General features: G+C 39.4%; 1 protein-coding gene across 3 annotated transcripts in view; it reads right to left on the reverse strand.

Annotated features, from left to right (window-relative positions):
- Positions 1–3,435: 3,435 nt before the first annotated feature.
- Positions 3,436–22,444, reverse strand: part of Ddhd1 (DDHD domain containing 1) — a 48,760-nt gene continuing 29,751 nt past the window's right edge. For all 3 annotated transcript variants that reach the window (XM_033765199.1, XM_033765198.1, XM_033765197.1), the window contains 7 exons: positions 21,726–21,988; positions 20,037–20,112; positions 16,073–16,222; positions 13,901–14,153; positions 12,745–12,936; positions 9,760–9,843; positions 3,436–5,909 (listed from right to left, as the gene is read on the reverse strand). In XM_033765199.1, coding sequence (XP_033621090.1) covers positions 5,728–5,909; positions 9,760–9,843; positions 12,745–12,936; positions 13,901–14,153; positions 16,073–16,222; positions 20,037–20,112; positions 21,726–21,988 — 1,200 coding nt within the window. In that variant the 3' untranslated portion in view covers positions 3,436–5,727. The remainder of the gene's footprint in view (positions 5,910–9,759; positions 9,844–12,744; positions 12,937–13,900; positions 14,154–16,072; positions 16,223–20,036; positions 20,113–21,725; positions 21,989–22,444) is intronic.

Below are 22,444 nucleotides of genomic sequence, written 5' to 3' on the forward strand. Positions count from 1 at the left end.
TCCCCGAAAACATGGGAACAATATATATATGTGTGTGTGTATCTTTTACCTTGCACTACAGTTGTGAATGGATTATACTCAAGATTTGAATGTGACAATTTGTCTATGGCCATACTACCCTGAACACACCCGATCTCAGCTAAATGTGACAATTTAAACTGGGTGTGGTGGCACACATCTGTAATCAGCACTCAGAAGGCTGAGGCAGGAGGACTGAGTTTGAGGCCAGCCTGGGCTACACAGTGAGATTCGGTCACCAAAACAAACAGACACCAAATCATGAACAGGTAGATTTTACTATCCTTCGGTCTTCAGAAAATTTTTAATATTAAATGTAATTGCACCAGTTTCAGTTGAGAAAATAATCAGAACTGGACAATACTAGTGGGAAAGTTTTAATTTTTTTTTTCTTGGCCTCTCATGCTGATCACTACATAGATAAAAATAATAGATGCTTCAGTAAAATTCTGAAAAAAATTAACCTGCTTGGGCTGTTAAAAATGAGAGGAAATAAAGGAAAAATAAATATGCCACCTACTGAGAGTTATTATTGCAGTCACTGACACCATTTAGTACTGATAAGAACAAGCTAAGCGTAAGAAATCTCGAAAGTTGGAAGGAAACAAGAGTCTCAGGAGGGTCACAGTGCTGTTTCTGAGAAATGTACCTTTGAGTATGAAGCAAAAACTTCCCCAGACTTACTGGCAGGGTTTGGATTTATTATGACAACCTTGGAACCAGAACATGCTTACACCTTTCTTTCATAAATCTCACAGGGAGTCAAATATTTTTAGAGAAAAAGCAGACAACCGAGAACGTGGGTGACGTCAAGGGAAGGTGTGAGCAACACTGCTGGATACCGTGTCTCCTAGAGGAGAGCACGAAAGGTGACGGATCTAAAGTCGGCCTCTGTACCTGTGAGGGCTGCATGAACTCAAGGAACTGAGCACGGGAAATACCGGAAAAAACAGTGCATCTGTCCTGACTGTCCAGATGTTTTTGGGTCACTATTCCCTCTACAATACCATGTAACACCTAGTTCCACAGCATGGAGGTATTAGAAGTAATCTAGAGACGATTTCAAACATACCAGTGATCGCAAAAGGGCATACCATGCTGTTCAGTATAAGAGACACGAGCATCTGCAGGTTTTGGTATCTGCAGAGGACCCTGAAATCAATTCCCCACTAACACTGAGGGATGACCCTGTGTGTTTTTCATTCCTACCTCAATAGCAGGCCAGATGTGACCGAGCAAGTATTTCCCAACATATCCTGATAACTGCCGGGTGGGGAGGAAGCAAGTTGCACTCTGTTAAGATAGAAGTGAAAAACCATAAGGTGACAGACAATACGAAGCATGCACCCGCCCTGTCCCAACACAAAGGCAGGGGAAAGTTTACACTAGCAATCTGCCAAGAGACTATTTTCAGGAACTCACACACATACACACACACCCCCTACTAGCAAGAATTTTTTGCCTGGTCTCTAAATAGTAAAGTAGTTAAAAATTTAAATTTCCATGAGTTAACTTCATGTTGAAATAGATTTAGAAGTGACCATTATGAGTTGATAAGAGGTCAACATATAAACACCACGGGATGAAAGGAATAAACAACACCGCAAAGTGTTTTCTCCAGTTTGCATTTATCATTAGAATGAAGCGCTAATAAAATCCTTCCTGGGCACTGTTCTTTCTACTCTCTTCTCTCTCCCCCACCTCTCTTGTTGTATTTGTCAGTATTCGGAAACTTAAAACATGAAAGGAAATCTGTTCGGATCTGGTCGGGCTCCTGCATGCCCCGGGAAAGCAACGGAGACCACCTGGAGAACTCGAGCCGGCAGAGCAGTCAACAACCTATCACAAGCAAAACCTCACGTAATCCACGAGTCGCGTGTTTACGCGTGGGGTGCGGAAGATGAAGAGGCAGTCTCTACCCTTTCGAAGTTCCCTATCAGGGGAAGCAGGTGATTTCGTACACAAAACACAGCTGGGACTCAGGACATGGTGTGATTGTCAGGGGCCGTGTGTGTGTGTGTGTGTGTGTGTGTGCGCGCGCGCGCAGGGGGAGAACACTTCTAAAATGAAAGCATCACAGGGAGGGGCGAACCTGAAGAATGGAGGAATTAAGTACAATGAACATCTAAGCATATTCCACCTAAAATAATGATTAAGTTTGGAACCCACCCCAGTCCGAGCAGACCAGACAGACGTGCAGAGGAACCTTGAAAACTGGGCATTTCCAACATTACTTTCTGCCATCGTCAGACCACGCTTTGAAAAAGGCGCTTTCTTACTGTTAATATTCTTCCTCAGAGATGCTACTACTTCCCTCCTGTGATTAGCTGCTCAGTCTGCAGCCTCTTGCTTTACCTTTTGTGACCTGTGGTGGTACTGAAATGCTTACATGAAGCTCCGCCTCTAAAATCCACAACCCCGAGATTCCAGGGTTCTTAAAAATTATCACAAGCATTGCCTGGAGTGAAACAGGATGTATGTAACCCAGCCCGTGACCACCATGGAGCCAACACGGACTAAGGGTTACCCCTGAGATGAATTCACGTGTTAAAGTTCGGGCAGGCACCAGATTCCTGGTAGCGGCCGGGATCAGGGATGACAGAATACGAACAACCAACAGAAACTGGAGAACATCCACAGATGGCAACTATGCAACAGTCTAGTAAAATTCTAGTCTTTTTTTCCCAGTATATGATCACCACATTCTCTTTTTAACTCTGCCTCATCTCCATAACAATGTAGGATTATTCAGAAATAATTTAAGACTTTTTGTTTTCCATGTCTTATTCACTGGCTCTTAGGGAAGACAAAAATATTAATCTCACTAATCATAAAGAAAGTGGATCACTGATCCTCTTCTACCATACATTTTTCAGAAGAGTCTCCTGGAATGATCTGAGTCCATTCTAAGGGGCTCAGTACCATCCCTGGAGTGAACAGGGGCACCAGCTGTGAGGCTGCCCCGAGGACCTTGCAAAGCTGGATGTAGCGTGTCACATGCCGTGCCACGGATCAGGATCTGTAGCGATCCAGCATACAACAGAGGCCAGTCCAAGTCTGAGGCCCTTCACGCAGGAGCTAATAGGTGCTGTTTAATACAACAAGATTCCTAAGACTTGATTCACATACAAATGAGTGGCTATTAGAAAATCCACTCTTACTTTTCAATTGTCCTAAAATATGGAATTTATAAGCAAATGTACTGCTGAAAATAAATTTCTAAACAAGGGGCCTTCGAAAGGCTAATTTTAAAGAAAAAACAGAGCCAGATTTAATCTGTTCTTATTCTAACTTTCAGTAACTCTTGGGACCTAAATGGATTAAAGTTGAATGGCCTGATCGTTACTCAAGAGAATCATCATGTACGCAGAATAGAGAATAAAACTTTAATAGTATCAAAAACAACTTTTGGAACCAATTTAGTACTTGCTGGAATAAAGTTGCAAAATGGTATTTAGTGATTGACTTAGCTTCTAAATCAAGCCAGAATTACACATACTCTTCTGTATTACTTGAGTACATACAAGTACATCCCATGATAACATGCACACACGGAATTGAGAGTACTATAAAATTAAAACCACCCTCTGTGTTAATGAAATGAGCAGCAAACAAAACACCTGTCCTATGTCCCAGAGCATCTATTTTGAAAAGGGAGTTCTGAACATTGCTCTAAGAATTCACATAAACTCCAAGTAGTGAAACTTGACTGTTTCCTCAGTATGAAGGAAAGAAAAGACATATTCCGGTGCCTATGGGAACACACTTTTAATTCAGTATCGAATGAAAATGTTTGATAGAATTTTAGTCTTTTAAGGTAAAGTGGGCTCTTCAGGTTCCAGTGGTGACGAAGGAATCCCTTAAGGCTCTAGTGCACCTGAGTGTCACACCACCTACAGCAAGAGACACTCAAAGAACCTTTAGTGACAGTCACAGGACGTGGGTTGAATTTTCCTGAGAACTAAATTAGACCTACAAAATAAACAGGCTATGAAAATGACCTGAGTTCACAGGAATCTCTAAATCTGAGAGATTTCTTTAGCTTTGCTAAGATCTCGAGAGCCTTTTATAGCAAGGGTTTCTTCGTGTTACTTAACTTGGCGTGGAACTTTGGGATTTTTTAAAACACTAAAACGAAGTGCTTTCTGGGGTAGAAACTCAATGGAAGGCCAAAACAGTCAGCAGCACTGATGGTATGAAGTAAAACCTGTAATCTTGCTCTGCAGTCAATTTCTAGCTTACAAAGAAAGGTGAGATGTGTGACTGACCACCTCTGCTTCTTGTTTGATATCGTTTCTGAGGAGGGGAAGGTTAAGGAAAGACAGCACCTTGAGTGGAGCCTGGGGTGAGCCGCTCACTCGCCCGCTCGGAGGGAGTGGCCGTGGCAGAGATGGCTACTCTCCCTTCTCTAGGGAGCTCCTCCTGAGAGAGCGAGAACCGAGAATGGATGTGGAGGCTGCCGTGTTGGCCTCACCGTCACTTCAACTTATGTGACTGTTTGCAAACTACCATGAGGCTCCATGCGAGTTATGAGTCACTGAATAGCATATAAAAAAATTCAGTGTGGCTTCAACGGCAGCTTTTTTGATGTGCTATGCAAATGAAGGCAAGGCACTTTGTGTTTTGGTGCCTTGGTGTACGAATGTGGAACGTGAGAAAGACATTTACTTACCTCAAGGAGCTACCACACAGACTACTGAACGTGCACTCCTCTGAAAGCACTTTGAGCTCCTCAGGTGAAAAGCACTGTGGAGACAATTACAGCTGAGAAAACTGCCCGCGCCTTGTGTCATGACTGATGTGTCTCTATGTTAGCTATTTGGCACACAAATGTTTACACATTTGAAATAGTTGTCATAATCCCCAAAGATATTTACTAATTTTCTAATCAAGTTAATAAAATGTACCCCAAATGAAGGACTTTGTCAAGTTTAGAAACACTTTAGCTTTCTGAGGTACATAACAGTTTTTTTTCTTTTTAACTGGTGTGAAACTATATTTTAATGAAAAAAATAAAGTATGCCACAGTGTCTAGATATTCATCTGAAGAGTACAAAGATGAAGACCTGAGAAAAAAGGGTCTCAACATTACAGAAAATAAATGTGGTTCTTAAATTATGTTCAAAAGAAACATTAAGAAAATGTAATGTTTCATACACTGAAATAAAGCAACCAGTCAGATGTAATAAATTATAAATACAGTAGTTCAAATGTTTTTTAGCATTAGTTTTTCTCAACAAGTTAAACTTAAAACATTTTCTTTTATATTCTTCATAGGAATTGTGGAAGCTTTCACAGAAATCTAAAACAATGATACTGCTTTGTAAACTGCACATAGAGCAGACTGAACTCTGACCATCTTAGAATTGTAACATATTTTGGTTAATACATTAGCTTCAACTCATTAATGGGCCTTTGTATCTTGAGAAATGACGTTGTGATCTGTGACTTTTTCATGTGGTTCACCCAAACCTCCTTCACTTGTAAGTCTTGCTTGATTCACTGCAGGGGGTTCTGTCAGACTCATAATCGAAACGATGGAGTAAGTAATTTCTTTAGGATGGAGAAAATAAAGTGCTTTTAAATTCAACTATTTCTTGCCCTAAACAAAATGGGAACATACAGTACTTAGTCCTGAAATCTCCATATCTTGACATACACATTTGAACAGAAAAAAATAGTTTTGGGCCACTAATGTCCTTCAAGAGTTCAGACTGGATCTAAACTGGGCTTTGCATCCTCTTCCTGCTCGTGTTTGTACATGAAGGTTAACAGGAAGAGGGCGACATCCAAGGAAGACCAATAAGCAGTATGCGACGTGACCGCTGACCAGTAGCGGCTCTCCACGAGACCTTCTCTGAGCTCAAAATCAATTCTGTGGTCCAGTTCCACTAGAAAGAAAAGAACGTACGTGAATGAAGACTACAATAAGATGCAATCAACAGACTTCTTACAGTTGAGAATAAAAGGTCTGCTAACAGAAATGACTTTCTAATTCCTTTGTTTTTGATGGTGCTGGAGATTGAACCCAGAGCCTTATGTGTGTTAGGTAAATGCTCTACCACTGAGCTACTCAAAGGTCTGCTCTTCGTTCACAGAGCCAAAGGACATCAAATTAAAAAAACTGGCAAAAATCAAGAAGGCTCAGGGAAAAGTTAGGTTTCCTATACACTGGGAATCTGGCAGTCACACAGAAGAAATCATAGGACCCCAGGAAGCAATCTAATATAAACCCTTATTTTAAACAAGTATTTTGTGATAGCACTATTTGGTAACTTGAAAATACTTTTACAAATTGTTTTTTTTTTGGGGGGGTGCGGTCCGGGGATTGAACTCGGGACCTTGCATTTTCAAGGCAAGCAGCAGAACCACTGAGCTAAATCCCTGGCCCTCAAATTGTTTTTCAATTATGGTTTTTATGACAAGAAATGTTTATGGCTTCATCTATACAATTTCAGGGAAGGTTTATATTTAAGAGAGATAAATACCAATCGGGCTAAAACATACTTGTAAAATATGACATAAGTTTTTGAAAAGTCTTTAAAACAACTATTTTCATTTAATTAAAATAAGCTATTCCGTAAGAGGTCAGAAACAGCTGAAATCCACATGGGCCCATGAGGCAGGAGCTCCCTAATCTTCTGCGAATGCAGGCACATTCTGCTGCAACAGAGGAAAAGGGGACGAGAGAGGAAACCAGAGGTCTCAAGCACGACAAAGACAAGTCAAGACGAAGTTGGTTACAAAGAGAAGAGAACCAAAACCAGAAAAGGCATAAACATGCTTTAAGACTGGCAAAGACCTCCAACTTATAATTCTTAGAAACTCATGTCCAAAGGTCAGGGCATGTCTTTCTAGTCCAAAGTCTTACCCTGTAATCCAGTTTTAAAGCCTAAGGAAGATTTTTCCTGTCGTAACAAGTGTTACGTGGCTCTATGTTCATGAAATTCATTCTTAAATGCTAGTACAGCCTTCTAACACTGCCTTTCATGGACAATTCAATGTTAGTTACTGGCCTATTAAATTATTTGACCTTATTATCATTATTATTATTATTATTTTGGTACTGGGGGGATTGAACTCGGGACCTTGTGCTTGCGAGGAAGTCTTGTCATTCATACGCGGAACTTTCCTAACTTTGCAGTACAGGGGAACAAAGGCAGAGCCTTGAGCATGCTAGGCCTGTGCTCTTCCACTGAGCGACAGCCCGTCTTTTTCATTCTGAGACAGGGTGTATGGTAAGCTGCCCAGACTGGCCCTGAAGTTTCCATCTTCCTGCCCCAGCCTCTGAGTAGCTGGGATTACAGGCATGCCCTGACTCCTGCCTTACTGGGACCTAGGCTGGCTAACTTGTACTTGAAAAGCCTGTTCTCGTCTCTCATCCTTCTTAAAAGCTTTACCCCAAGAGCCTGCCTGTCAGTGCAGTTACCTCACATCAACGCTGGCTACATGGGAAGATGGACAGAACCAGGTGGGTCTGTCTCATCTCCTCTCCCTTTTCTGTAGGTCACAGAAGTCCCCAGGCAGGCTCTGCATGGCAGCAGCACTCTGTATGAACTGTGATCTGCTCTCGGCTAGAGTGGGCTCACATGTCCACGCAGCTGCCTGAGCCCTGGTCTCTCATTAGGACCACACTTCAGATGGGTGGCACCATGCAGGCTGGCAGCTTCTGCTAGCTTTTCTAGCTAACTTAGGTCAGAGGGAAAGGAAAAAGTAAAATCATCAGTACTATAGTTTCATTACAGAATTCTCCTGTGCACAAGGCTTGTCAACATGGAATGCTATTGAAAAATAACACATATGGATAGAAAGCATCTTTGTATTATAATGCGGACTAACTGCACGTTTCTACTATTTAATGGAAGCATCTCAACTTTCCCAGAAATTTAAAAAAACATACCGATTCATAAAAGCTGTTTTATTTGTAAATAATATTTATGGTCACAATTGCATGATACTTGGCTCCATAGAGTTTTATAATCTAGTTTTCATTTCTGTCAAATATTTTCTCTCAAAACACATTTATCCTGGATTTAGCTCAGTGGTTCTACTGCCTGCCTCACAAGGGCCAGGTCCCGAGTTCGATCCCTAGTACCAAAACAAAACAAAACAAAACAAGCACATCTACCCTGGAAGATATTCAAATTCTTAACAGCTGACAAGAGAGGCTGGGGTGGACGGCGAAGTTCTGAATACGGAAAACTACAGAGAATGGCCAGATTTGCTGGACCCTTCACAGTCTGGTTTAGGCAACTTTTGTAACTGTATACAGAACTACCCTTTTACTCAGCCGCAGTTCTCAAGAAAATGGACTTCAGGTTCTCAACACAACAGTGCTGCACCCTGCGTGGCTCTGCTCATGCTGTTTGGTCTCCCTGAAATGCCTTATCATTTCTGCACGTCCGTTCCCACCTTTTCCATAATGCCCTTTATCGCTTCTCCAGGGGAAGCCACTTCTCCTTCCCTGAAATTGACGGAGTCCTTTCCCCTGGACCTCTGCTTGTGGCTCAGCACACCCCACTGATTTGCCCTCCCTACTCGAACACATGCTCCTGACACTCATTTTCACACTGGCATTCGATACCTTTTGGACAGTACTGAAGTCTGCTTCGTGCTGGCATCTTGGCTCATGATAAGTATTTAACAGTTACTGAATGAGTGAAAGCCATACTGATTTTACCACCTGAGTCTGGATAAGGGTGACGGTTTTGGGAAATGAGGGTTATCTAACTACAGGAAAAATATATTAGTGGATGAACTTTCCTTCTTTCAAACAAAAATGCAGAAATCAAAAATAAAATTACTTCCTTATGGAAGTGACGGGCTATTACAGGACAAGGACTAGGGAAAGATGATTACATAAGATCATCATGTGAGGGAAATTCACTGAGTTAGGTCAATACAAACTGTTGCTATGAAACAAAAAACAAAAAAAATGCTTGTTATATTAAAACACTGTTTTGGAACTTTGTAGCAAGCAATATTTTTCTGATAACTGAATAAACTTATGAAAATTAACCATCAAATAAATTGTACAATGCAATGTGGGGAAAACAGCCAAAGAAAATCCTGTAATACTTTTTAAACATCAAAGACAAAAATCTAATATTAAAGAGAAAAACAGGAAAGAAAAGAGCAGCTTTGGAAAAATGTAGTAAAAAAATAATTTTAAAGTGTTAAGATTAGTCCTTAGTGATACATTTAGAGCACAGTGAAAAGTAAAGGAACACTGAAAATGTTTCTTGAATCCAGTAATGGTATTTTAAAAAGTGAATATACCCTATGAAGCACATTAAATATGTGTACTGGAATTAAGTATTAGCCATGGCATAATTACAATCCTAATGATACCTGAAATAACTAGGAGTAATGCCCTGCACTAGGAAATATTTTTATGTCTAAGTATATTACATGAAAAGAACAGTAAGCCTGAAGCCGTTAGTACAATAAAGAAAAAACTGACCTAATACATTTTCTCCTCTCTAAAAGGTTCTTTCTCTGTAGAAGTGTACAGGAATATCATATATTTTAGCACATTATGTGGCTAATCAATATCCAGGTTTCAGGAACACTATCATTTAAGATTAGAAAATATTAGGAAGAAAATACATATAAACAGTCTGATTGGCATCATCAAAGATGATCTCATAGAAGATTTGATCCAATTTTTCAATGAGCAGAAGAATTCTAAGCAGATCATTTTCATAGTGTTCTGAATGCTATTCCTGACATATACCATACCGAGGGTATTATCTTTATTCTGCATTACATTTTCCGGAAAAAGAAGTTGTGGGAGATAAAAGAACGATTCTTGAAGTCTGAAATCTGTGAAAACAAAACAAAACACAAGATACTGTAAAATGTGACAGATGGTTAAAGATGGCCTTCACTGTTGCTGTGGCCAAAAGTTAGAATGGTATTTCCAAACAAGCTGACTAAACTAAGCCTACCATACATCAAGAGTACATCTCTGTGCTTTTGTGAAGAGTTATCTCAAGAAAAGCATCAAGATAGTTAATTCTGAAATGCAGTCTGTCAACCCTAGACATTCTCCAAATTTGTAGCTAGTTTAGGTTTTAACCTAGAGGCAAACAATGCTAGAAGAAACATCTTTCCTTTCATGATATGTTACAAATATAAGGGCATACGTAATGAAACTGAGTCTATGCTTTCAAAACAAATGAAGAACACATTTCAGGTATATCAGTCTGATGGATGATAAGGTTTGTAGTGAAAGTATCTTCAGAGACAAAAGCCTTGACTGCTCACAATTCAAGTAAGGGTGAAATAACAAACACAAAAGTTTCAGAGTACAGGGGCTGGGGATTTGGCTCAGTGGTGCCACTGCCTGCCTCACAAATGCAAGGTCCCGAGTTCAATCCCCGGTACCACCCGCTCAAAACAAAACAACAAACATTTCAGAATACAGGTTAACCAGAACTGTGGAGGTCTATGTGAGAAGAAGAAAAGGGCCCCAGGACATAGTCACTTCCTCACTACAACCAAATTCCAAAGAGATTTCAGGAAGAAAACTTTTTAGATTTGCAAGATAAAGCCAAGATAGCAATTATGATGCAAGCAATTTGTTGAAGTCAGGATTACAAAGAAGAGAACATAACTAAAGCAAGTCAAAGAATTAGTAAGGCCAAATTTTGGGCACTGATTTAAAAGGTAGAATCCTACCATGGTAGTTGTCCCATTTTAATAGTTACATCAGTAACTAGAGATGAATATATGGGACTAAGACTCATGTCTAGCTCAGATTTAGTTGATAAGAAATCCACTATAGAGTCAGCAAAGAATTGATAAGCAAGAATAAAAGAATATGTGCTTTGTTAAGCTAGCACTCTACCGTTTCCGAAGAGGTCCCACTATTATCATGTTAAAGTATTAAATGTTAAGAAACAAAAACAAAAACAAAAACAACTGTTTTCTTCCCTTAGATTCAATGCTTTACTTTTTCTGGAGTGTAACTTCTACCCTCCCCCCTCCCAGTACTGAGGATTACACCCAGGGGGTGCTTGTTACACCCTAGCCCTGAGCCCAAGGCAGGGTTTTGCTAATCTGCCAAGGCTGGGTTGGATGCACAACTTTCAATCCTGCCTCAGCCTCCCAGAATGCTGGGATTACAGGTGTGCACCACGGCATCTGGCCTTCTTTCACCCTTAAATTTATTAGCTTCAGTGTTGCACATTACCCAAATTACAAAGAACTGTGACTTTTTAATTGCCATCTCACTAAGTTCTTTGAAGTTCATTTTTCTCTTAAGTTAGAGCTTTCTTTTGACATCTGTGTGTCAAAACACAATTTTAAATTTTTACAATTACACTTTTAATGTTAAGTCAAAATGAGAAGTCTGTAATAGTATAGAAACTTAGCAAAACTAAAGTATGAGTTTTATACAAAGTCTAAGAGGAATTTTCTAGACAGTGTTCAAAAGATCACCATAAAAATTTTGTTGCTAAGATTAAAAAAATGCTGTTGGTCCAGTTAGGGATGTCTAACCTTATTGATAATTCATCCTGGAGTGGCTGACTGTGGAGGATGCAGCCAGTTTCTGGAGCTATTACAGCTGAACTTAACTCCTAAGTGGTTTTCTGGGTTTCTTTTTGTTTCTCCACTTGAGATTAATGAAGCACAATGGCTACTCAGCATTCACAATTTAGAGTGGCAGACCCAGTAAGAATATAATGCTACTAGTAAATGAAATGTTTGAAAACTTCTAGAGAAAGAAGCAAAGTTTTCTTCTTGTTATACAAAGACAATAGTTTCAAATCTCCACTTTCTCTCACATGTCAGTGGAAAAGTAGGACTTGTACTAGTTTTATTTTACTCAACATTTAAAGTCCAAGCTTCCAAGCTTAGACTCTCCGAAGTAAATATATCCAAAGTACATTAGTATCTCACAGCTATTCAAGATTTTAAACTTTGTACATCCACTAGAAACACTTAAAGTTCTGTTTTAACACAAAGTCCAACACTACTCACTCACTCATTTCCGCAATCCTTCGTGTACACTAGGAAGTTGGGATAGGACTGGGAGCCAGCCACACAGTGGTTCTATAATAGTAACACCTCTAAGTGTTGAGGGCTGTGTAATTAGGCTGGTTGAGGGGCGCTGTGAAATTAGCAGCAGGATGGCTTTGGTATAAAAAGTTTCAAGATCAGACAGCAGAGTTGAAGCAATTACATGAACTGTTAAGACTGAGATCATATTAGTATTAGTAAAAATATAATTCATAACAATCGGGGTCACTGGGTATAGTGCACATGCCTGTAATTCCAGCACTCTAGGAGGCTGAGGCAGGAAAACAGCAAGTTTGAGACCAGCCAGGACAACCACAGTGAGACTGTCCCAACAAAATAAATGAATAAATAAAAAAGGGCTGGGGATTTAGCTCAGTGCAAAAGCCATGGTTTTAATCCCTTGTACTGCAAAGAAAAAACCCAACAGATACTTACCCCACAGAGATTTGTTTTTTGCTTGATATTTCAGACCCTTACGCCAGGTCATGATTATTAATAATCTATCACTAATCACAAATGCAGAAACTGAAATTGCATTTACCTGGAAAGTATTGCTAAAAATGTAAGGAGAAGGAAAGTCAATTTTTCTTTAAAAGCTAAAGTTTGTTTCAGATCTAGTATTAATGCCTTAAACTTTCCTCCCCTCAAGTTTTCAAAAGCCAACAGCATAAACTCTAGGAAAGAACTGCAGGAACTAACATGCAGAGTCAAGAAAGCCCGAGCTGCTGTGTGGAAGGGTTTGTGTGGCTACGGTGGACGTGGAGGGCGAAGCAGCTGGCTTCTTCTCGTCTTCCATGGAGTCTCTGGAGGTCTCCGATGGCTGCGACGCCGATGAGCGTCCGAATCTGGAGAACAGCATTCCTCCGAGCCCCTTTCCGATGCTCGCAGCCCCTGCATGCCGCAGAACAGGGGAGTCATCTGCTGAGTCACAGCATTACCAGGCTAAGTCCGCCACCCACAATTGCAGCCAACCAGAGGAGGGAGTAAGGCATAGTCATGTTTTTCCAGGGTGAGGCCATAAGAAAATTACAATTTATACTGCAGGTTTCTAAATAAAAATGGTGTGGAAAAGGAGAGTTGTATAAACTCTGGGCCTACAGCTTACAGGAATATACACACAAAAGAATAAATGTGTTCTATTCAAGTCATCGTTGTTATAAAAATATTTGGCAAAGTTAAAATCTTTAATAAAAGAACCACACCACTGATGTGGGCATATGTATACTATTGACAGATATACCTACTTCTGAACTCAAGTGGATATGCCATGAAAAGCCACAAATAAAGAACGTGTGTGATGAAATAGTCTAGAAGATAAAGCCTAGTTCTAGTGCCATCTTGTGGTGCTTTATATTAAGGCACCTTGTAACCAGAAGCAAGAACAAATTCCAGTGGCACAAAACCGAGTTCCAGTGAGACACCAAACACTGTGCTCATACTGGAGATCATTCAAAGAGACACTAAATATCTTTGTTGCCCTCAGGAAGTACACTGCAAGATATAGAACAGATCAGAGAACTGGCTGATATGGACACTTGCTTCAGAGGAGGGAGTGGGGCACTGAAAACCACAGGATTTGTGCAGGATATCCCCAGTAAGTGGTAGGGTGAAGATTAAGATGTGGTACTTGCCTCTTACAACAGTGCTTTTTTCTGGTCCATCCAGTTATTTAACACCCTAAAACAGCAGAATCTGCTCTAAACAGAAAACTTGGAGCTTTTGCCCCTCAAATACGTAGTCACAGGGTACTTCATTCTAGAGGGTTAACTGTACAGAGTAATTTCAAGTTCTTCACATTTCATATCCATACAAAAACATTTATGGTCAGAGATAAGGAACACTGAAGAGAAATTACCTAATATGCTGGCTTTGCCTATATTAGTAATAGATTCCCCATAGTGACGGCGGGCTAGGACCGGTGAGGTCACAGGGCTGGGTATGGTCGAGATGCCTTCATTATCTGAAGCTGAGGTAGGCTCTTTGGCTGGGTTGAGAAAGCTTGGCTTCATATGTTCGTAAGGTAGAGGGTTTGAAGTGTTGTACCAGTGGATCTGGACAGGTGAGATGTTGCTGTAGTGTTTCAATATCAATGGTTCTAATCTGTAAGCCTTGATGTAAAAAAATTCAAAGAAACACAATATCAATGCATAATGCTTCTTTTACTGCATACTAAGTAGACCTTAGAGAATTTAAAAAAGTGGATATGTAGTGGAAACATGTATTTGTACTCATTTATTGTTAATAATATGTGGTTGGTCTAATTATACATCCTTAATGAGATTTTTTTTAAAAAGGAGTCTAGGCCAACTGTGTCTATTGATTCATTTTTCAGAGAAACAGATTGATTTTTATCATATTACGATCTCATTTACAGGTGCACGTCAACCTCCCAAATCTGTAGTAGTTAAACTCTAATCTAAAACACAGAAATATGGTCAATTTTTAATATTTTAGAGTATTTTATTAAATGCAACCTCCCTCTCTCCTTTCCTTTTTGATTTTTAAAACAAAGTCTTATTATGTAGCCCAGGCTGACCTCTAACTCAAATAATCCTCCTGCCTCAGCATCCTGAATGCTGGGATTATAGGTGTGCACCACTGCACCTGGCCTAAACTCAAATTTCAAACAGGTTAGTATAGTAACAGCTAACAAAAGAACATCTGTCTCATGTGAAGTAGGTATGAGAGAGCAGAAAAACTATCTCATACTCTGCTGTCAAAGGTGGTACTTTCCTCCTTTATAGGATGTGAGAAAGAACAGGTAATGTTTGTGGTTTATAAAAACCATAGTTGGGACAAAGTATTAAGAAATATTAATAGAACTCAGAGGAGCTGGTGTGTAAGGCCCTGGGTTCCATCCCCAGCACCCAACGATCAAACGTAAAAACCAAACTAAATATGAGTTCATGAGAGAATGGGTAAAATGAATATGTAGTAATGAAATCCTTACTGTCTAGCAGAGTTTTTCACATATATTTTACTTAATTCCTATAACCCTGTAAGCTGAAATATTATCTGCATCATGTAGATGAGATCTACCTCAGAGTGACTTGCCAAGACTGCAGTGTGTTTGAGTCTAATATTAGGTTCCAGTTGTGATTCTAGTTGAAGTTCATTTCTTTCTGCTTCAGTTCCAGGTGAAGTTTATTTCTTAAATATGACAGCTGTGAGTCTTTATCATATGGGAGAGTTTCTAAAATTCCAGTGCTCATGTTAAAGTTACTTGGTATTAAAGATCTTTTAGAAAACTTTACACAAGTTTAAGCTTATTTTCTGAGAATAAATAGTAATTAAGAGTTTGTTTTGCTATTTAAATATAGTTAGCTTTGCTCCCAAAAGGATTACAGGAAATTTTTGGTGGGGGTTTGCTGAGGATCAAACCTGGGGCCTCCTACATGCTAAGTATGCACCCTAACTGAGCGCCACTCCCAGACTGCATTTTTCTTCTTTAAATAAACTTACTTGTTACTACACTATTTACCTACACGCAAGATCTTTGGAGGATTTACATTAAAAAACATTATTTACAACACAAATTTAATAGGGAATAGAAAAAAATTCAATTATTTTACACTTCAAGTAGACTGAACAGTACTACCTTTTCATGTGCAATATATAATACCTGCATATTTTCAAGATGATCAAACACATTACAACATTATAGTATGCTTTAGAAAAAAAGTAAAGCAGGATTTTTAAGATTTATGTTTACTTGGTTACTGGTATAAGATTTGAAGTGTAGAAGACTCCTCTCTGTCTCTTGTATTAATTGTCCAGGATAATATTTTTAAATTGAGGTCTCACATTGCCAAGTACAATATAAACAGATCATCTCTAAGGTATTTTATTTCACGAACCCTAGAGGAACTAAAACATTTTGGAACATAAAATTCTGCAAGCACATCAGATAAATGAACTTTTGTTGTTGTTGTTGTTAATTCAATGGTATCTGGCAAGGTTTCTGTTAAGATTTTTTTTTTAGGAATAATCTAATACCGAGGGGAAAAAAGTCTTCATTGCAACTCACCACTGGATCTGTAGGGTGAAAAATATTTAGTAAGCGGTGACAAATCTCTCTAGGTAAAATATGGTCTTGACTTCCAGTGTTTCCTGGGCGGATGCCACGCAATGCCAAAAAGACTGCAAGTGGGGATCCCATACAGAAGAAATTTTCAACCTAAAATGACAAAGCCATCCTAAATTTAAGAAATGGCGGAGTGTTACTTTCAAAAAATTCTGGCAAGACATATTGTAGAGTAAAATACAAACAACTGTCTCTGAGGATATTTCTTTCTAATAAGTTTTATCCAAATGGCAACTGTATTACTTGTTAATTATATGCCAACTACTGGTCACTCTAAATAATCTGCTTCCAGGTGAAATTTCATTATTTAAGTGAAAAGGGAAGGAAGAAAATGTTATTGTGCAGTAATTAAAGAATTCCTGAGCCACTACTTTATGTGACTTTGCTAAGAGCTGTGATGGGGAGAGATCGATCAGACCAATAATGCAGAGTGTCTGCATCCAGAATTAATAATGCTGTGGGGGAAAAGGAAGAAAATAAATGCACAGCAGAGGCAGCAGCATTTGGAGAGGCCAGGAAAAGCAGAACAGGATTTCCACAGCTGAGGCTGGGCCACTAGACTGGGAAGAATGACAGACAGATGGACAGAGCCACAAGAGCTAAAGCAGGGGCCAGAAAGTGCCCAGTTTATTTTGTGAAAAGAAATAAATATGACTGAAAAATTGTGTGTGTGGGGAAGATGTAGCCTGGGATGACAATACTATTCAAGGTCTTCGTTTCACGAAGGAAGCTGGACTGGCAAGTTAAATGCGGTGGTCGTGTGTGGATGAAGTAGAAAAGTAAGACTGCTATTTTAGGAAAAGTGAGATGTACGGGAAGAGCTGAGGTAAGAGGTAATCTTGACGAGGCAGGAGAGGCAGTTCCAAAAGCGGAAATGTGACGGGACAGAGCGGAATCCGTGAGACTGAATGGAGAAGGCAGAGGAGGAAGCTGTGAGAGAACAGACGTGGGTCCGGCTGAGTGCGAGGACAGCGCCTGCATTAACTGTAAATGCTGCCTTCTGCTCGCAGGAGGTGTGAGGTTATCTGTAACGTGTAACATGGAGCTGAAATTCTAGTGCAAGAGACACAGGAGAGGCTAGGTCACCACCCAGTTCCACGCATCAGCACCAGAGAAGCAGCATGTAAAGCTAAGAAAACCTGCACTTGCCTGGGAAGTGTGGAGTTAGAGGAAGGCTGTATCAGGAAGGAAGAGGAATTGATATATTTATTTAGTAGGTGGAAAAGGAGCTACTGAGGGAAAGGGAGAGAAGAGACCTGGGATAGAGCCAGGGGAAGACTGGGGATCAGGAAAAAGGAGTAGGCAACAGCGCTTGCGTGTACGCAACACCACACCTTCTAAACCCATCCTACCTCTGCTACGGCGTTGTCTCTTTTCTTTCCTTTCCTTTTTTAAAAGATGTGGCACTTGGGTTCGAATCCAGGCCCTCGCACATGATAGGCAAGTGTTCTGTCACTGAGCTACAAATCCAGACCCTTAAAGATTCTTTTTATTTTGAGGCAAGGTCTTAACTAGGCTGCCTCAAACTTGTAATTCTATCTCAGCTCTGGAACGGCTGGGATTACAAGCATGTGCCACTCCACCCAGCTCCTCCGTCCCACTGAGATCTCCACCTCACCCTTCCCTCAGTCCTAACACTACCACTTCTCATCACCAGTCCCCAGGCTATCCTGTGGCAGTGTTCCTGCCTCCTCTTTCATATACCTTTAATCCTTCTCCACAAAGACTCTAGACTGATTTTTCTTTTTCTCCTCAAAATTAAAAAATACACAATTGAATACATACTGTGGAATACTTTTATGTTAAAGGTTTGAGATTTTTTTTTTATTGACTAGGTGATTTCAACATACTTGTAGACTGAGGAAAATTAGCTTGTATAAAAATTCAACATAAAAGAAAAAACATTTTACTTTTTTTGTGGTGCCAGGAATTGAACTTTTTTTGTGGTGCCTCAAGTGATCTATCACTGAGCCCATTCCCAGCTCAAAGAATGAGCATTTTAAATAATAGGGACACACGTGACAATACCAGTATTTGAAAAGAACAAGGTAATTTCTTCTATAAACTGAAAGGTTAAAAAAGATAAAAAAAATAGATGGAGAAAGTGATATAAATTCTTTCTGCTCGAAACATAGCATTCATCCACGCATGCACACACACTCCACCTAGCAAAACACTTAGGCATTGGTCAGGCACTTCCTAAATGTTTGCTCAATTATTATAGCTGCGGAATAAACAACTTTTCTTTTGTTTATGATGAAAATGCAGTTTGACAAACACACTAAAGGGGAATTCTCTCAGATAAAGGTAATGAATGACTGCTTTAGTGGTATTTACAGCCATCAAAGAATTCTGAAAGACATTTAATCTAACCTCCTTGTTCAGAGATGAGTTAACAGATGAACTGTTGTCATTTGGCTGGTGCTACATAACTAGTTAGAGGCAAAGCCTTATGACCAGAATACAAGTTTGTCATTCTCCTTACTGATGCTTGCCAATATTCTTTTTAAAAGTGCAATCGTCAGTTGTGACAGAACATCAATCTCTGAAAGTAACTCCAACTCCTGGCTACGGACATGAAAAGAACCCTGAGTTCTAAATGTGATTTGACAACTCATTAGATATTCCTTTTTAAATTATAGATTTACTTTTTCCTCTAATAGAATAACAATTAAAAAACCCATCTTAGACTATTTATACCTGTATCAAAGGATCTATAATTATAGTACTTAAGTTCTAGTGATATGGTATTGAATTCTAACAATCCAATATACTCAACTCTCTGGTAAAAATGCCAGAACACAAAATAGAAGAGTTTGCTTTTTCTAGCAGATTAATTCTATTCATTTAGCACTGATTAGGTATAATAAATACGAATCATTCCACTTCTTAATCTGTATGTTAATTTCTTGTGATGTGAGAAACCTATTTCAAGGATTGGTAATACAGTGCACTAGGCACGAGCATATATTAACAGGAAATAAGTGTTAGAAAACCTAGATGTCTTCTGTTTACTACGGCAAATAAGAAATCTGCGATCCGGCTACAGTCAGTGTCACACCTCTCTGCCACCTCGTATCTCCCCCAAATCATCACCTTCAACAGGTGACTCTGATGCTCAGAAACTCTGAAAAGCTCCCTGCCACTCATCTCAGATGTAATTTCCTTCCTGCTGAGTCCTGAAAATTCCAGCAAAACTAACCTTGACAGCCTGCCTTGGGCTTGTCTCACATACTTTCAGGGACTGAAATGCAGCTTTCTATCCCTGAAATCATTGCTGATTTACTTCTACTATTATTTTTTCACCTCTGGTCAACTAGATCGTCACTAAATAGTTCTAAATAGTAAACGTTTCCCAAATTTGTCTCCACTGTTCTTCTCACTCCTCCTGATTACTTGGTGTTTCCTAAGGTACTATAAAGTTACCTTCGTACCTTTATTTAAAAAAAATTTTTTTTGAGACTTTAAGCTGGCCTCAAAGTTATGGTGATCCTCCTGCCTCAGCCTCCGGAATGGCAGGATTACAGGTGTGCCATACCATGTCCGGCATACCTGTGTTTGTGTTGTTCCTTTTATGCAGAATAACAGTTCTCCATTCTTTTGCTTTGTAAATTTGAATCTATTGAGATCACATATAGAAGTCTGCTTGTAAATTTTCCAGGCAAAATGAAAACCTTCCTCCTGTGCATGTATCATGTATGCTGCAAATGGCACCAAGAATATGGTGTTCTGTATTCTGAGGGCTGGGGTCTGTCTTCTCCATTCTTTACTTTGTAAAACCCAGGAAACAACAGTGTCCCCCATACAGCATGTATTCAATAACTATTCACAATTAAACTTAATTTGTGCCATAAACATTTAACTGTTCAAATAACAAAAAAACTGATCACTGATCACTGTTCCTTACCTTAAATTTTAAGGCAGGGGTTTGCATCACAGATGATGCCTTCAACCCATTCAGCCGCTCTTCTATTTCCCTCAGCCTAGGAAGTGGTAAGAGGTTATTGACAATCACAGTATCAATCAGCATTACATTAATCCTTAGCTTTAAAAAAAAGTGAAGATAACCCAGTAGCAATGGCTCCCGTCAACAAATGCACTTGAGGTGCTACACGAACTCTACAACTTACAAAGTGGTGAGTAAAAGCACTTCTCCCACACCTGCTGACAGCTTCTCAGTGCTGAGGACAGAACTACGGCCTTGCACGTGGTAGGCAAGTGCCTTCCTGCGGAGACGAACACCTAGCCCAGCTTGTAAAGTAAAACATTGGCAGGCACAAACAAACACACATTTAAAACCACATCAAAGGGTAATACTGTCCTGTCCATTCTCTTCTCTTCTGTACAATGTGCTCTTTTAGAAATCTTAGAGGGGTTTTCATTTCACTGCCTCCTGACCCACCTCAATTTTTCTGTTACTTGTTCATCCTATCATATGATGATATGAAAAGCCAGTTTACGCGTTCTATGCCAATGAACGTGTGCATTACTTCACTTTTTTCTTATTACAATGTTCGGAATCTACTTATATTTAACTAATGACGGAACTAAGTTTTTTTTTCCCCAAAAAAGTGGTAGTTCATTTTCTAAGCTTTTTTTTTTTTAAGCAAAGTTTTACTGGATTTATACATCTAAAATGTCACACATGACATTTCCTTTCAAAACTATCACTTGTTATAATAATATTAATTTAGCTAGGATATTAATGAGATCCTAAATGAAATCCTCAGTTGAGTTTGATCCCCAGTACCCCAAAAAAAAAAAAAAAATCCTTAACTCACTTATTGATTGATTGATCCTGGGGATCAAACTCGGGACACCTTGGGCTTGCGAGGCAGGCGGTGGAAACACTGAACTAAAAATCCCCAGCCTCGCTCAGTTATTTTTATATAATGCCAAACTATCAGGATGAGTGATTTTTTTCACTATTTTATCAGAACTGCCCTTGCATTAGTAAGAGGACAAAGAAGGTGTAAGCAGCTACAGATGAAGACAGAAATGTAGCAGAGTTAACAGAGCATATCAGGAAGGCCACAGGTGATGAAGGAATCACAAAATCTTCCTATAATTACACAGCATATATAATTAAATTTTAATACATATGTAAAAAATCATTTGTTAAGAAAAACAAAAAGTTTTAAAAGATGGGTGGTACATGCCTGTACCCGTAGCTATTTGGGAGGCTGAGACAGGAGAATCACTTGATGCCAGCCTGGGCAGTAAAGTGAGATTCTATCGTTAAAAGAAAAGTTTAGAGATCTCCTTCTAAAGGTCAGTAAAAGGAATACAAACTATCAAACATTTTCAATAATGGTTCTATGCACTGATTCTGCTTGTAACAACTCCTAACAAGCAGTGGGGAAAGACAGAGGAAAATAAAAAAGATAACAAAACTATTTTATGTTACAGGAAAATGAATGTAATCAGCATGAAAATTAATAAGCAGTCTCTAGCTTGGTTAGGCATGCTGTTAGCAATCTCTCCATGCTCAACAGTGTATTGCTTTTCTTCAGTCGTGAACATCCTAAAGCTTTCTCCTAAGAGGTCTGGGAACTCCACCGAGACTTGTGGTCCCTTGCGGGAGAGGCCATCTCACCGTCGTCTCGTTATGTACAGCTCGTCCAGAAGGTGCCGCTCCTCGTAGCACATCCACCGCTCATCCGGCAGCTCTTCCTCCTTCTGCAGCAGCTGCTCATACAGTCGCACTGGGTTCCAGCCAGTCATTATGTCGTAAGTGATTACACATCCCAAGGAATGGGACACTATTGACACTTTACCCCCTTTTTCTTCAAAGTCTGGATTCCGAGAACAGAAAAGGGAATATAATCGATTCAGCTCTTGCTGAAGGCCTTTAACTAGCTGTTTGAAATAAGAAAATATTATCATATTAGTGTTGTCTCTGAGCGCTATCAATTTAACTTCTCAGCTGAAATGTATTAAAAATATAAACATTACTGACCCAATACAACTAAATTATTTGAACTAATTCAGGAATGAAGATATACACAGGATTATAATTCACATCTTCACTACAGAATATACAGGCAGACATTACCCACAGTTCCTTCCATAGCCCTTACATCAGCTACGTGAGTCTCCAGTCCTACAGGTTAAGGGAAAAGTTCCATGCAGATTTCAGTAATGTGTCTAAAGGCCCCAGGAAACTTCTTCTTTGCAACTTATCCATAGGCAATTCTCAATTTTTGTACCTTGTGAAATTTAGAAAGTATCTGAGTTTGTAACACACACATTATGCCGTTAGGTATAGTAACATAAGACAAAGCCACTGTTTGAGTAGAAAAAAAAAAAAAAAAA

This window comes from Fukomys damarensis, unplaced genomic scaffold (genome assembly GCF_012274545.1).
Source record: "Fukomys damarensis isolate Sample0158 unplaced genomic scaffold, DMR_v1.0_HiC HiC_scaffold_17, whole genome shotgun sequence".
Classification (NCBI taxonomy): domain Eukaryota; kingdom Metazoa; phylum Chordata; class Mammalia; order Rodentia; family Bathyergidae; genus Fukomys; species Fukomys damarensis.